General features: G+C 39.1%; 1 protein-coding gene across 2 annotated transcripts in view; it reads right to left on the reverse strand.

Moving 5' to 3' along the window:
- TRUB1 (TruB pseudouridine synthase family member 1) overlaps positions 1-10633 on the reverse strand; it is a 38475-nt gene extending 27842 nt beyond the window's left edge. For both annotated transcript variants that reach the window (XR_008958036.1, XM_026494202.4), the window contains exons 1-2: positions 10246-10633; positions 6074-6172 (exon numbers count right to left, since the gene is read on the reverse strand). Coding sequence is in view for 1 of the 2 variants with exons in the window: in XM_026494202.4 (XP_026349987.2) it covers positions 6074-6172; positions 10246-10531 (385 nt within the window). In the remaining variant the exon portion in view is untranslated. The remainder of the gene's footprint in view (positions 1-6073; positions 6173-10245) is intronic.
- Between the last annotated feature and the right edge of the window lie 4765 nt (positions 10634-15398).

A 15398-nucleotide genomic window follows, 5' to 3' on the forward strand; every position in this document is an offset into this window, starting at 1 on the left:
GTGCTCCCTCTCTCCCTGGCTGTCTCTCTCTCTGTCAAATAAATAAATAAATAAAATCTTTAAAAAAAAAAAAAGAAAGAAAGAATTTGAGCATACAGAGAAGAGAGAAGCATGTCCTAAAAAAGGAACAAACTGCACAAATTCTCAGATACAAGAACGAGCACAGTGGGTTGATCAACCAGAGTGCAGGTGTCTTAGAAGAGGCTGACATGTTTGACTTCATCATGGTTGAAACACTGATTTCTCTGCTAGGTCAGTGATCCAGAATGATAGGATTTGAAACAAGAAGGCATTTTAAAGTTACCCAGCTTAACCTTCTCATTCTATAACCAAGGCCCACTGAAGCCAGGTGATTAGTGAAAGCAGAATTCTAGGAAGAGTACTACAAAAGTGGTATGTAGAAAGATTATTTGGAGGTGAAGCCCAGCCAACCAGTAGCTTTTCATTCAAGGGACAGTTTACTGGACAGAATTTTTACTCAGCTTTTTTTCTCATTCAATCATTCAACGTTTTATTCAGTACTTATTATACAGACACAGAAGTAAGTAAGGGCTGGTTTCAGCCCTTTGTGAGTTAACAAAAACAAAGAATAGAATGAAGTTTTACATTAGCACCGTAAAAGAGTAAGGTGGGCAGGCTGCACGTGCAGGAGAGAGCGTTTCAGCCAAATATGGAAAGGTCAGTAGGATTTCTAATACTGAAAAAGACAGAAATGAGCAGTTTGTCTGAAAAGAAAGGCATGAACAGAGACACAACAGTCTGAAAAGTGGGAAGAATTAGGAGAATGAATGAGTAACAGAGTTTGCCAAGCACTATCTCACAATGACTACTCTCTCCATCTCCCAAACTTCCTGTGCTCAAATGTCTGCCTATAAAAAATCCACTATCTCCAAACGTATCCAAATGTCCTAGTATTCTACTTTAAATGATGAGAGCCACTTTGGAACAGACAAGGGTATGACACATGTAATTCCAAAGCTTTTGCAGTTGAAAGTTTCAACCATCTTAAAAGACCTGTCTTTCCACTCTGGAAATCTATCTTAATAATCCAAAATGAAATCCAAAATTAGTCTTATAACAAAACTCTGCTAAGATCAATGACCTCAAATAGGGAAATGGTTAAATAATTGTATTTGACTGCTAGGACAGAACATTATGTTGCCCTCAAAAATAATGTTTACTTCCTTCTTGGAACTGCTTTTTCTGTATCCCATAAGTTTTGGTATGTTGTGTTTCTATTTTCATTTGTTTCAAGATATTCTTTGATTTTCTCTTTGACCCACTGGTTGTTCAAAGTGCGTTAATTTCTACATATTTGTGAGTTTTCTAGCTTTCCTACTGTAATAGATTTTTTAGTTTCATACTACTGTGGTTGGAGAAGATACTTGATATGATTTCAATACTTAAAACATATACAATTATATTTGTCAATTATTCTTCAGTAAAGTTTAAAAAAAGAAAAATGTCTACCAAAAGTTCTTTAACATAAAAATGATTGTGATATGATGTTGTTAAAAAAAAAAAAGGATACAGGGACACCTGGGTGTCACAGCTGTTAAGCGTCTGCCTTCAGCTCAGGGTGTGATCCCAGCGATCTGGGATCGAGCCCCACATCAGGCTCTTCTGCTATGAGCCTGCTTCTTCCCCTCCCACTCCCCCTGCTTGTGTTCCCTCTCTCGCTGGCTGTCTCTATCTCTGTCAAATAAATAAATAAAATCTTTAAGAAAAAAAAAAAGGATACAAATGTATATATAATAAAACAGCTCAACTTAAAAATTTTGCAATAGATATAAAGCTAGGAGAAAATGTAGCAAAAATGTCAGTGACTATTGCTGAAGGTGAAAAATAGCTAATTTTTAACTTTATGGTTTTAAATATTTTCTAAATTTTTTTTCAGTAATTTTATAACCTCTAAAGTTAAAAAAATAATAATTTTTTAAAAGATTTTATTTACTTATTTGTCAGAGAGAGAGAGCACAAGCAGGGCGAGTGGCAGGCAGAGGGAGAAGCGGGCTCCCTGTTGAGCAAGGAGCCTGCCACACGACTTGATACCGGGACCCTGGGATCATGACCTGAGCTGAAGGCAGACACTTAACCAACTGAGCCACCAAGGCGCCCCCCAAAATAATTTTAAAGTGACAGGCAGAAACTGAGATTCCATTTCAGGTGATTTATAATAAATGGGTGTATTCGTTTCCTACTGCTGCTGTAACAAGTTACCAACTTAGTAGTTTAAAACAACGAACTTATTATCTTACAGTTCTGGAGATCAGAAGTCTGAAATGAGTTTTACTAACCTAAAAATCAGGGTGTCTACATGGCTGCAGTCTTTTCTGAAGGCCCTATGGGAGAATCTCTCTAGAGCCTTTCTATGGGAGGCTCCTTGCCTTTCCTAGCTTCTAGAGGCTGCTGACATTTCTTGGCTCAGTGACTCCCTTCCTCATTCAAAGCCAGCAATCACCTCACTCCAACCACTGCTTCCACTGCCACATCTCTCTCTTCTGGCTCCTCTTCCACTTTTAAAGACTGCTGTGATTACACAGGGTCCACCTGGATATTCCAAGATAATCTGTTTATCTTAAAGGCAGCTCATTAGCAACCTTAATTCTCCCTTGTGATAGAACCTAACATACATTGTGACAGAACCTTCATAGATTCTGGGGGTGCCGGGTGGCTCAATCAGTTAAGCATCTGCCTTCCGCTCAAGTCACAATCCCAGGGTCCTGGGATCGAGCCCCAAGTCGGGCTCCCTACTCAGCAAGGAGCCTGCTTCTCCCTCTCCTTCTGCCTGCCACTCTGCCTGTTTGTGCTCTCTCTCAAATAAATAAATCTTTAAAAAAAAAAAAGAAGAATCTTCATAGATTCTGGAGGTTATGACATAGGCATATTTAGGGGGCCAATATTCTACTTACCATAGGATTTTTAAGAATCTTGCAAGCCCTCTTTATAGAATTATATAAGTCATATATATTATATATAATATAGGTTAATAGAATTATAAACCCAAACTTCAGATTATATCTGAAATTGTCAACTAAATTCTTAAATCTGTACCATTAATATTACAAGGGAAAAAAATCCAAGCAAAAACAGTCTACATGTTGAAAGTAAAAGTGTATTTTTTTCACATAGGACCAGTTTTGTCCAAAAAAAAAAAAAAAGACCTTTATAAAGCACTTGACAGAGTATAGCATATATCTGTACATTACAGATATCTCATATATTTCAATAAATCTACTGAAAGTTAATGGTAGATGTTACTTACCCCTTTCAAGAGATAAACAATAGAGATTCAGAGAGGTTATAGATTTTCCCAGGCTGTGTATACTTAGTAAGTAAAGCAGCCAGCTCACAAACTCATGATGATGAGAACCCTGTGTTTATTCCACCATAAAACAAAAATCAACTTCTAAGTCTCCAGAACTACTCATTTGAACAATGAATACCCTTTATTCTATGACTAAATATCTACATTTTTTTTAACTTTATTCCTCATTGGGAACTACAGGTATTAGAAGAAAAATTAAGAAATTTGACATATGCACAGATTATATCATCATAAAGGTTCCGGGGTATCAAATATAAATTAAGCCTTCAAATAGGAAATGACGTGCAATGCAATTTCTTCCACTCATATGAATCTTAGCCAAATGCCAGCCTTTCATAATACTAAAATGGAAATTTCAACAAAATCACTTAACTTGAGGGTAAAAAATAAACTTATTTATTCACTGCCTTGAATATCACTATTTTCTGCATACCAATGAGTAAAAACTACCAGAAATGAATACAATTCATCTGTTCATAAATAAACAGCAGACCTTATCCTGTCTCTTATATTTTTGGTGTTGGCCTTGGAAAGCAGTAGAACAGAATGGTTACAATGAATAGGCTTCAACTCAAGGAGAACTGATAAAAACCTTGAAGCCATTTTTAGGACCAGTCGCAAAGAACGCTGTGACTGCTAGGTAATCCTGCCATGGGCATGGCAGGAGGGCAGGAGGCCCAGGTATCTGCCATGCCAGGTTAGGGCAGAAGCTCTGGAACTGAGCACATCTGGCTTGAAATCTTGACTCTGCCACAAACTATGACAATGCACTCTCTCTCTGGGTCTTCATTTCTTCTTCTGTAAAATGAGGAATAATAACACCTACCTTACAGGTTTACACCTGTAAGGATTAAAGTATATTAAAGTATATAATTTATGTATGCCCTAAGCTGAAGACTTCATGCATAGTATGTTGCTCATTAAATGATTATCATTAGTTATGGTAAGAAGCAATAACTTTAAGTTGTCAGAATTTGCCTATTCAAGTTCTCTAATTCAGGAAAATGGACTTTCTTGTGTTTTTTTAAATCTATGTAAAGATTTTTCTCCAAATGTATTTGGAGAAAATGTAAAGATATTTCTCCAAAGGAATTAAATAAAAACTGTAATTTTTAAAAATGCAAAATCATACATTGTTTCTAACTTTCTTGAAGAATAGAATTTTCTTCACCAAATTTACCCTTTTCTTCTAAATAAGCATTCACTTCCTTTGGATGGCTTAGATGAGGTTTGTTGTTTGTACCTAATTTTTTAGCTCTAATAAAATGTACTGGCACTGTAGCATAGTATTTTATAAACCATGAATCACAACCCATTAGTGCATCATGAAATAAATTTAGTGGATTATCAACATGAAAAAAAAATGAAATAAAATACAAAACACCAAACCATGTAAAAAAGTAAGTACTGTCCTACAGAACTCTGTTTCTAGGATGTGGGGACAGGAATCCCAACATACGTATTTCTGTGACTATGGAGAGAGTTCTACAAAAAGTTTGCAAAACATACTCTACTCTGTGGATACACACTTAAGCAGTCTGTAAAGGTAAACTTTAGAACCTATACCAGAGGCATTAAAAAAAAAAAAAAAGAATAAAAAGGGATAAGTGATTTTTCTCCTGTTAATCAATTCCACCAATTTGCCTCCATAAGCAATAATGCTCACTGTATCTCCAAGAGAAAGTGTGACTTCCTCTCAGGAACCATAAGGCTCACATTCTCAAAAGAGCTGATCTCAGAGATGAAATCTGAGACAAAAAAAAGGGCAAAATACCTTGTCAGGAATCCCCAACAAGACACTCCACGTTGGAAGATTCATACATGGCTACTACAGGGACATAGTAATAATTTTACATAGTAGGATCATAAGGGAAAAGGACACTGGAGAAATCCACACATAAGTTTCCTTATTCTCTCTTCCTCCTATGACGGGGAACACTTGAGCACGTTCCTTTCTCCAAAATGTAAAAAGTGTATGCAATGTTCCTACTCAGGGAAGCTTATTAGAAACTCAGCACCCGGGGCGCCTGAGTGGCACAACGGTTAAGCGTCTGCCTACAGCTCATGGCGTGATCCTGGCGTTATGGGATCGAGCCCCACATCAGGCTCCTCCGCTATGAGCCTGCTTCTTCCTCTCCCACTCCCCCTGCTTGTGTTCCCTCTCTCGCTGGCTGTCTCTATCTCTGTCAAATAAATAAATAAAATCTTTAAAAAAAAAAAAGAAAGAAAGAAACTCAGCACCTAAAGTTCTTAATTGGGGGAGATGAGGATGGTTACCCAGACACACCTGCCCAAGCGGTAGGACAAAATTCCAGACTCCTAAAAGGAAAGCAGGTGTTCGGCATACACCGCACTGTTCACACCAACAGCTGGGGCACAGCAAACCACCCTTATCAGATAGGGAGGGATGGGAACACTCTCAAAATCCAAGTTCCCAGATGCCTACCAAGAGCAAGCCTCGCAAGCAGGCCTTTCTAACCTAGTGATTTCAGACCTGCTACATTAATTCTTTTCTTCACAGATACAAATCCTTTCTCAAAGTCCCATCCACACACAAAAGTGGCTATTTCTAATAGCTTGGTATATTTTTACCACTTAAGGGCTTCTTTAGAAGATGGCATTATAAATCCAGTGGATCTGAAATACTCCAAAAGACTGGAAATGGCATGGCTTTATTTGTTCTCAATCAATACTTTTCTCTATAATAAGTGGTAGTTACATCAAACTTCCATTCATATCTCTTACCCAGAACTCCTCGGGCTGCACTGTCTAGCGTTCCTCCATGTCCAATTTTCAGAGTCTGCTTTTTCCTTTTGGTCCATTCTGGAGAAGGCATTCCAGCTTCTATGAGAGTAATTGGATGAGAAATAGCAATTAGCAAGACAAATGAAGATCTCCATAAATATGGGGGGAGGGTGGATGGAGTACTCAAAACAAAAATGACTGTACAAACTTAACAGATTAGGGGGAAAAATTTTTTTTTAAACGTGAGTGAATATCCAGGCTCACCCTGAAAAACCTAGTAAATTTCTAGGAGTTGGGTGGGCTGTTACAGAATGATGAAAAGAAGTTAGTTTTTATACAGGCAGCTAGTTTTAAAAGTTCTTGATTTCATTTCTAATTCTCTCTGGTTTCCTGGTATTCTTTGCTGGTACCCCCAGCTACCTAATGTCAGGAGTACCTTTCAAAAGGCTACTTCTAAGAACATTAAGTTCCCAAACTATCTATTTTTGTTGCCCTTCTCTCCAGATCAAAATTCTCATTTCCTTTAAGAAGCCAATCTTAACAAAAGGTTGTGTGGGAAGTAGGTTAACAGTTAAGTTGCCTCTTAAACTCTGAAGCATTTAGATAAAAAAGAAAATGCCAACCTGGGCCACCTCATCTTCCTATTGTAAAGATAAACTGAAATAATGTTATCTGAAAGTTCTCTGGAAACTATACAGCACTCTGACAATAAGTTATTATTATTACTATCCTTATTATTATTATATATATCAATACCTTGACAGAATATTGGCCACTGAACTTCAAATGAGAAAGGAAAGAACAGCTGTATTGATCTACATCTCCCAAACTCATCAAACTTCCCTTATAACCACTGACTCAGAGAAGATAAAAAATAGAGCAAAAGAAATGAAAAGAGAGGACAGAGAAAAGAAAAGAAGGGAAGCAGAGCAATGATGGAGAAGACAGAATAGATGGCCAAAAGGATGTGCTGGGTTGCCTGGCCTGACCACATAATTACAGAACACCATCTGTCTGGAACACAGCCCTCATGCCACTCTCTGATTACATCACCATGCTTGGAAGGGCCTGGCTGTCTGCTTTAACACAAACGCATACGGACAGGCCCAGGCTTCAAACCTTTCACCTTTCACTTGCAATTCACCATGGACCTCTCATCTATAAATTCATAGAAAACTTTTGGAGAACTCTCTGTATTTTTCAACCTGACACTCCTTAGAGTATGAAGGCCGACAAACCTGCTTCTTCCTTTTGTGTCCAAATTTACCTCTCTCAAGTTTGAAGACACACCACCTCTACTATATTGGAATTTGGTTCACCTTATTGGTAACATTTATGGAAGAATTTCTCCTAAGGTCTTTTCTAGCTATAAAATTCTTACGTTTTGGGCTTTGAAGGATTCACATAGACAAAAAAGAGCAAGGATTTTAAGTATAATATGAATCAATATAGGGAAAGGCCAGAAGTGTTAATAGAGGCTATGACCATTAACGGTGGCCTGAATCGGTGGGTGTCAAACCTGGCTGGCATCAGAATGTGTGGCCTTGAAATTCGTATCTTTTAGAACCTTCCCAGGTAGCCTGGTCTAACTAACATACTCATAGAATAGACCAATCAAAGCAATATAGAAATGGAGTAATGAGAATATCTGCAACTGAGTGAGAGGCTTCTAGAAGATGGCCTCACAACAGCCTTGAAACAATGTTTTAACCAAGTTTCAACAAGGGACTTTAGCTCTTAGAGGCAGATTAACCAGAAGGCCAGGATATGGCTTTAATCCCATCAGACTCCTGTCTGAGAGGAAGAATGGTAATCATTACCTTGTGAATCAAAAAAGCCCTAGTTCCGCTAACAAATCAGGCCAAATGGAAGCAATTGTATGTAGGAAACAACTCTATGATGACACCACAAAGTTTATTCTTAATGCAAGTCCTTCCTTCAACATCCCCTATATGACCCATTCTTACAGGTTACAAAGTAAAGGGGGAGTATAACAAAAGAATGAGTAGATATGACACCGGAATTAAACATCTGCAAGAGTGTACCTATAGTCATTAAAATGCCATTTGAATCCGTATTGTGTCAGTTTTAATCAACAAATTCCTATCAGAATAATTTGTTTTTGCATTTTTAAAAAAGTATAATAAAGTTTGCCAAGGCACACTAAACAATGTTAAAAAGTTAGTTCCTGGGTCAGTCAGTTAAGTCAGCTAATTCCTGATTTGGGCTCAGGTCATGATCTCAGGGTCTTGAGATCAAGCCCCTCTTCAGGCTCCATGCTCAGCAAGGGAGTCGGCTTGAGAGCCTCTCCCTCTCCTTCTGCCTCTTCCCCCTGCTTGTGCTCTCTCTCTAAAATCAATAAATCTTAAAAAGAAGAAGGAGGAGGGGGAAGGGGAGAAGAAACGTTCCTGTACTGTTTTTTAATGGAAAGACAGGGCAGGGCCAAATTCAGGAAAGCCCTGAATATGCAGCTAAATAGTTTTACCACCAAAGTCTGCAGAAATTTCTATGCTAGAAGCTCAGTTAAGAGAAAAGACTGTATCTTTCATCTTCACAGCTCTATAGGTTAGATCTGGCTTATTGTAGGTGTCCAATAAATCTAAAGTTCCTTGATGTCACTGTCAGAAATAATCTACTGGGCTGATGAACTGAGAGATCCTCCAGGCTTTTCTAATATTCTCCCAGTGTACATGAAGAAACAAACAAAAAAGAATGCTCTTAAATTACACTTAGTGTTCCCACTTACGCCAGTTAGAATGGCAAAAATAGACAAGGCAAGAAACAACAATTGTTGGAGAGGATGTGGAGAAAGGGGATCCCTCCTACATTGTTGGTGGGAATGCAAGTTGGTACAGCCACTCTGGAAAACCGTGTGGAGGTCCCTTAAAAAGTTAAAAATTGAGCTACCCTATGATCCAGCCATTGCACTACTGGGTGTTTACCCCAAAGATACAGACGTAGTGAAGAGAAGGGCCATATGCACCCCAATGTTCATAGCAGCAATGTCCACAATAGCTAAATCGTGGAAGGAGCCGAGATGCCCTGCAACAGATGACTGGATTAAGAAGTTGTGGTCCATATATACAATGGAATATTACTCAGCAATCAGAAAGAATGAGTTCTCAACATTTGCTACAACATGGACGGCACTGGAGGAGATAATGCTTAGTGAAATAAGTCAAGCAGAGAAAGACAACTATCATATGATTTCTCTCATCTATGGAACATAAGAACTAGAATGATCAGTAGGGGAAGAAAGGATAAAGAAAGGGGGGGTAATCAGAAGGGGGAATGAAACATGAGAGACTATGGACTATGAGAAACAAACTGAGGGCTACAGAGGGGAGGGGGGTGGGGGAATGGGATAGACCGGTGATGGGTAGTAAGGAGGGCACATATTGCATGGTGCACTGGGTGTTATACACAACTAATGAATCATCGAGCCTTACATCGAAAACCGGGGATGTACTGTATGGTGACTAACATAATATAATAAAAAATCATTATTAAAATAAATAAATAAATAAATAAATAAATAAATTACACTTAGTGTTCCTCAAAATGTGGTCCAAAGGCCACTTACACCAGAATCACCCGGAGGAACAGTTTAAAAATGGTTTCCTAAAAAATACCCCAGAACCGCAAAATCACAATTTCTGGAAGGGCAGGGATCGGGACTCTGCATTTGCACAAGGGACTCTATTCTCATGCCCGCTGTGTGAAAACCACTGCGTTAAAGTCTTGGTTAATCACGTAATATCTGCATCTCCAAACTATTTTTAAGAATGCAACTTCGGGGGTAGAGAACCAGTGCTTCCTTCAGGTGGGGTTTATCAACGTGAGCCAAACAAAAGTCTCCTGGGCGATCAAATTACAGAATATTAGTTTGCCCAAGGAAAGAGGTTTATTTGTGTAAGTGTGGGGTTTTGTGTTTTGTTTTTTGTTCTTCCCTTGAGAACAAAAACTGCCAACTAGGCTACAGGAGTTCACGTCAGGGCAAGTCCAAGCCCAAGATGCCCCAGATTTCTGTCCAGAGCTAATTCGGTGGTCATCCTCCCTTTCCCCTCCTTTTAATTCTCGAGCCACAAGTTCGCAAAAAAGCCCATTGGCTCTCTGCGGCTTCCGCCCTCGCGGCAACCGCCTCAGCCTGGTCCCCACCCGGGCTGCAGTACCTGCTAGCAGCTTCTCCTTCAGCCGATTCAGCAGCTCGGCTGAAGTGGGCCCTTTGGGCTTGTGCACGGCGAACACGCCGCTCAGGGACAGCAGCTTAGTAGCCAAAGCGGCCTTGGAGACCCTGGCTTCGGATCCGGTTCTGGCAGCGGCCGCAACGGCCGCGACTGCAGCCGTCGCTGATGAGGTGGCGGCCGTTGCTGCGGCTGTTCCTGCAGTTTCAGGGACCAGGGCTGGGTCTGTTTCCAAAGGTGACGACGATACCACTGCCGCCTCAGCAGCTGCCATACTTTGTAGCCCAGACCTATTTTGTATCTGGAGTCACACTCTAATGACGCAACAGGAGTGCGCCCGACGTCCCTCCATCTTTCCCATACTTCGAAATTGTGCTGGCGGGAGGGGCGGTCGCAAGGGCATGTGGGAATTGTAGTCCATGGCCTTCTGTAGGCTGAGGGGACTGTACCTTCTGAGGGCTCCGGTGAAGTTGTTTTTCTCCTGTGGTCCTATCTGCCTCCTAGGTCGGGTTAGCTCGCTGCTGCAGGTGTAATTTGGAGTTCCAGTCTTAAACTCTTGAACCCAAACACGAAGTCTGTGTATATATTCGGCGGGCAATCTCCTTACATCCCATCTGCCCACCCGCCTTCCAGAACTAAGAGGACCCAACTTACAAAAATAGAAAACTTAAAATACAGATTTTGCCGCGGTTTGTAAAGAATCATGGCTCCCTCGGTTCACTGCTTTATTCGATTTATCGTGCCCTCGGATTCACGATTCAGAATTCAAATACACCTAAAGGTAAGCTCTTTAAAGAAAGGAAACTACCTGATCACTGCTGTATCCCCATTGCCTCATACATAGTGGGTGCTTAACTAAATACTTTGGAATGAATAAATGGATATGAGTTCTTCAAATTCCCAAAAGAAACTTCTAGGCCAAGCCAATGCTACATCACTTGAGCTTATTTTGATGCATTCCTGTCCACCCCACCCCGTATGACCCTCGCTGTAATTCTTAATAAGTTTAAGATTTTTAATACTTAAAAAAAATTTTTAATACTCATTCTTCTGTGGATTGCATCCCTTAGTAAACCATTGCTTAAATATCAAAAGGCACTATTGCAATTCATAAAATTAAATTTTACTTTCGATTTGAGACTTTGTTTCTGGAAGTTATTTATGCCCGCATCGAAATTCAGGAACATTGTTCTGATCCTGGCACAAGGTAGAGTGGAGAAAAAGTCTTCATTTTACTTCTGCTTCAAATACATTAAATGATAGTATGAGTATTGTGAGACAGATAAAGTTTGTCTTCATTGTTTCCCCAAGTTTCCTTACAGCCACCTTTCTCCTCATCATCCTCTTGCAGCTTAAAACCTACTATACTATACTATACTACACTATACTACACTATACTATACTATACTACACTATACTATACTAATGGTGCCTCTTTCCTGCTCAAAATTACCAATTATGGAACTTGCCCCATTCATCCAACAAATACACAAAACAACAATGTTTCTTTTTTTTTTAAGATTTATTTATTTATTTGACAGAGAGAGAGAGACAGCCATCGAGAGAGGGAACATAGGCAGGGGGAGTGGGAGAGAAAGAAGCAGGCTCATAGCGGAAGAGCCTGATGTGGGGCTCGATCCCAGAACGCCAGGATCACGCCCTGAGCCAAAGGCAGATGCTTAACGACTGAGCCACCCAGGTGCCCTAAAACAACAATGTTTCAAATGTAGTATTTATTTCTATATTTTCATCTTTCCCCATTTCAGTCAGATTGCCAGACTCTCATTAAATCTTTGGGGTACACGGCAGTGTAAATGTACTTAATGCCACAGAAATGAACACTTAAACATGGTTAAGATGGAAAATTTTATGTAATGTATATTATACCACAGAAAGAAAGGCCAAAAAAATCTTTGGGGAGTTTTTGCAATGTGGAAAGCTGAATTGGAAATGGCAGTCACTTACTGTTATGGTCTATTCTAAAAGCCTAAGCTAAATAAAAACACTATGCATGGGGGTGTGTTGGAGGCCAGAAGAGAATAGAATTATTTTGAGAATAAAGACAGAGAAAGTGAAGGAGTTGCAGGTTCCATGATTACCTGAGTGGATACTTGAGCCTGCTTCCAGATTTTTCCTTTCCCAGGAAAGTGCCACAACTTCAGAAGGGATGACTGCACCCTAGGAAGCAAAACATCCTTTAGCCTCGGCACAGATTTCTGTGCTCTCTTGGCCAGAAGCAGAGAGCCAGGGACTTAAGAGAAAGTTTAAAGCAGGATTGAACAATATCAACTTGAGGATTAGAGAGCCTTTTCCCAGTGGTCTAGACATCAATAATCTTCCCTAATTCTTTTGTGACTCCAGGGTGGAGAGAGTGGAGGGAGAACAGAAATAGAGGTGAAATATAATGCTTCCATTTGAATTTTCCACCATGCCAGTGCAGAATCAGAGTTAATTCGATTAAAAGAAAACAGAAGAGCCCTGGGTGTCATATGCAAGTGAAAAATCACTAAATTCTACACCTGAAACCAATTTTACCATAGATGTTAACTAACTAGATATAAATAAAAACTTGAAAAAAAAACCAGAAAAATGGATATTTTTGCACATTTTATTTCTGGAATGCCAGGGAACAGCAAAATTAATTCTACTCTGCTATCAAATCTGTACTCTTGGCATCAGATGCATCGAGCTCTTATTTTCTGAGGTAACCAACATCTCCCACATTGAGCAAGCCTTGAATTTACAATTTATCTTACTTAATATGTGTATGAATTAGGATTCTTTCGTTAGGAGTGACAGAAATTGATCCAGTTTAAAATCTGTCAGAAGGATTTTTAAAAAAGGATTTATCAGAAGTATATTGGAATGTTACGCAGAACCTGAAAAGTTCTCTCTCAGGTTCTCTCTCTCCACCCACATCCTCTTTTTCTGCTACTCTCTTGTGTCTTCGTGCTTCTCTTTTGCTTCTAACAGGCTTTTTTTTTTTCTACTCCTCATTCCACAGTCTGGGTTTAAACCATCCTGTTTTGATCTACCTCCAAAAATACCCTGGATGGAGTCCGCCTTGGCCACCTACGGAACATAGTGCTTCTCTCACTTTGTCCCTTCATCTTTCTTCACTTTCCTACTTGATTTTTCTCCATAGCACGTTTTACATGACATACCAAATATTTACTTATTTTGTTTAATGTCTTATTTCCTCCATCAGAACGTAAGCTCCATGAGGAATTTTTTGTATATTTTATTCATGGCTATGTCTCCAAGGCCTGGAAAAGTGTCACACGTGGTACTCAATAAATAGTTGTTGAATAACTGAATGAATAAACATGGCAGCTTCAAAAGAAACCATGTAAATACAGGGGAGTCAGTGACAGTTTCCAGAAAAGTAGAGTGCTGAATACATAAAGTAATAGACGTATGTTCCAAGTGTAGCCTCAATACTTTTATCTCCATTTTTGTGTATGTATGGAACTGATGCAAAGAGAAAATATGATCACTTCATGCTATATAATTAAACCCCAACTTTCTAGACCAGCTTCCATGCTGCCCTCAACTACCCAGTCATCTCCAAGGGTTGTTCATTAATGAGACTTAAAAATTGATAATACTCTCAGGTTTGATTCCAAATCTGTCACTGGCTCTACCATGATTGCATTCTTGGGACACTTCTTTAATCCTTGCCATAGGCATGTATGCCTGGGAAAGCTGTTCTTTACAAAGTCTTCTCCAATTATTGCTCATCTATACAACTTCCTATAGACAGTAGAAGCCTAGAAAATAGTACTTGGGGGTGCCTGGGTGGCTCAGTCGGTTAGGCATCTGCCTGCAGCTCAGGTCATGGTCTCCAGGTCCTGGGATCAAGCCCCACATCGGGCTTCTTGCTCAGTGGGGAGTCTTCTTCTCCCTCTCCCTCTGCCTCTGCCCCATACTTGTGCACTCTTGCTGTCTCTCTCTCAAATAAATACAATCTTAAAAAAAAAAAAGAATATAGTGCTTGATGAGAACTTCTAGACCATATAATGTAAGACCCTCACTTTAAAACTGAAGCACGAAGGGGTGTTCCTGATAACCAAGAAGAGAAAGCTGGAGATGCTCAAATCTCTACGAAGGCCTTGAGAAAGGCGTATTTTTTAAAAGTTCAGGGAACAGATGGGCATGTTTCATTACATGAAATTTGAGAGAGCTGAAAAACTCTCCCCGCAAAAAAAAAAAAAAATCTTCGGTCTCTGCCATTTCAAATTATCCTAATAGAGAAGGAAATTATCCTAATGGGGAAGGTAATTAACAAAGCCAGTGGTTACATAAGAAGGTCTGCTGTGAACCAAGTTATTTAAAGGAAATACATTTGTGGTTTCTTTAGAGTTAGACTTCTTAAAAAAAGTTTTATTTTCTAAGATATAAATATTTTTAATGTTTTAATTCTGATCATAAGTTTCATAATTAAGGAAAAATAGTAGCAATAATGTAAAATTTTTAATTAAGTGAAGAACTTTGTTTAAAAAAAGGGGGTAGATAATATCACAAACATGTAGGAAGGAGTAAGGCCAGAAAAGTTAAAGTATAAAACATTTGGGAATGGTGGGAAAAAAAGAAAAAATTCCAGAGACATTAAAAGAAAACAAAAGGAATTTTTCAAGAAGATCAAGGAAGATCAGTTTACTGCTTGAAGCCAATCAGATGACAAAGCTCAAGCAAAGCTCTTATTTTGCCTGACTTCTCCATCAAGGAGATGATTTGGGGATGAAAATGGGAAAAGTCAGCCACTGATAAGAGGAGAATGAGGTCCATGAGGCGTGAAGTTTGGAAGAAGACATTTCTGCACTAGGTGAAGTTAGATCTCCTGGCCCAGAAATGTTATCTTGGGGCCAGGGGAGGGAGAAGATATGAGAATTTGCAAAAGAGATTGCTTAAGAGAACTTTTGTTGAAAAAAAAAATATATATATATATATATGTATGTATATACGCTGTGTGCTAGCACTTTATATTTTCCTGGAATTTCTATAGTAACTCTTAAGTAATGCTTGTGGAGAAAATAAAGTATAGGCTGGGTCCCAGAACTTCACTACAAGGTAGCTACTATAATTATTATCATCCCCATTTACTGATGAGAAAATGAAATTAAATGAGGTTAGAACATTTG

The sequence above is a fragment of the Ursus arctos genome, unplaced genomic scaffold, assembly GCF_023065955.2.
Source record: "Ursus arctos isolate Adak ecotype North America unplaced genomic scaffold, UrsArc2.0 scaffold_7, whole genome shotgun sequence".
In the NCBI taxonomy this organism is placed as follows: domain Eukaryota; kingdom Metazoa; phylum Chordata; class Mammalia; order Carnivora; family Ursidae; genus Ursus; species Ursus arctos.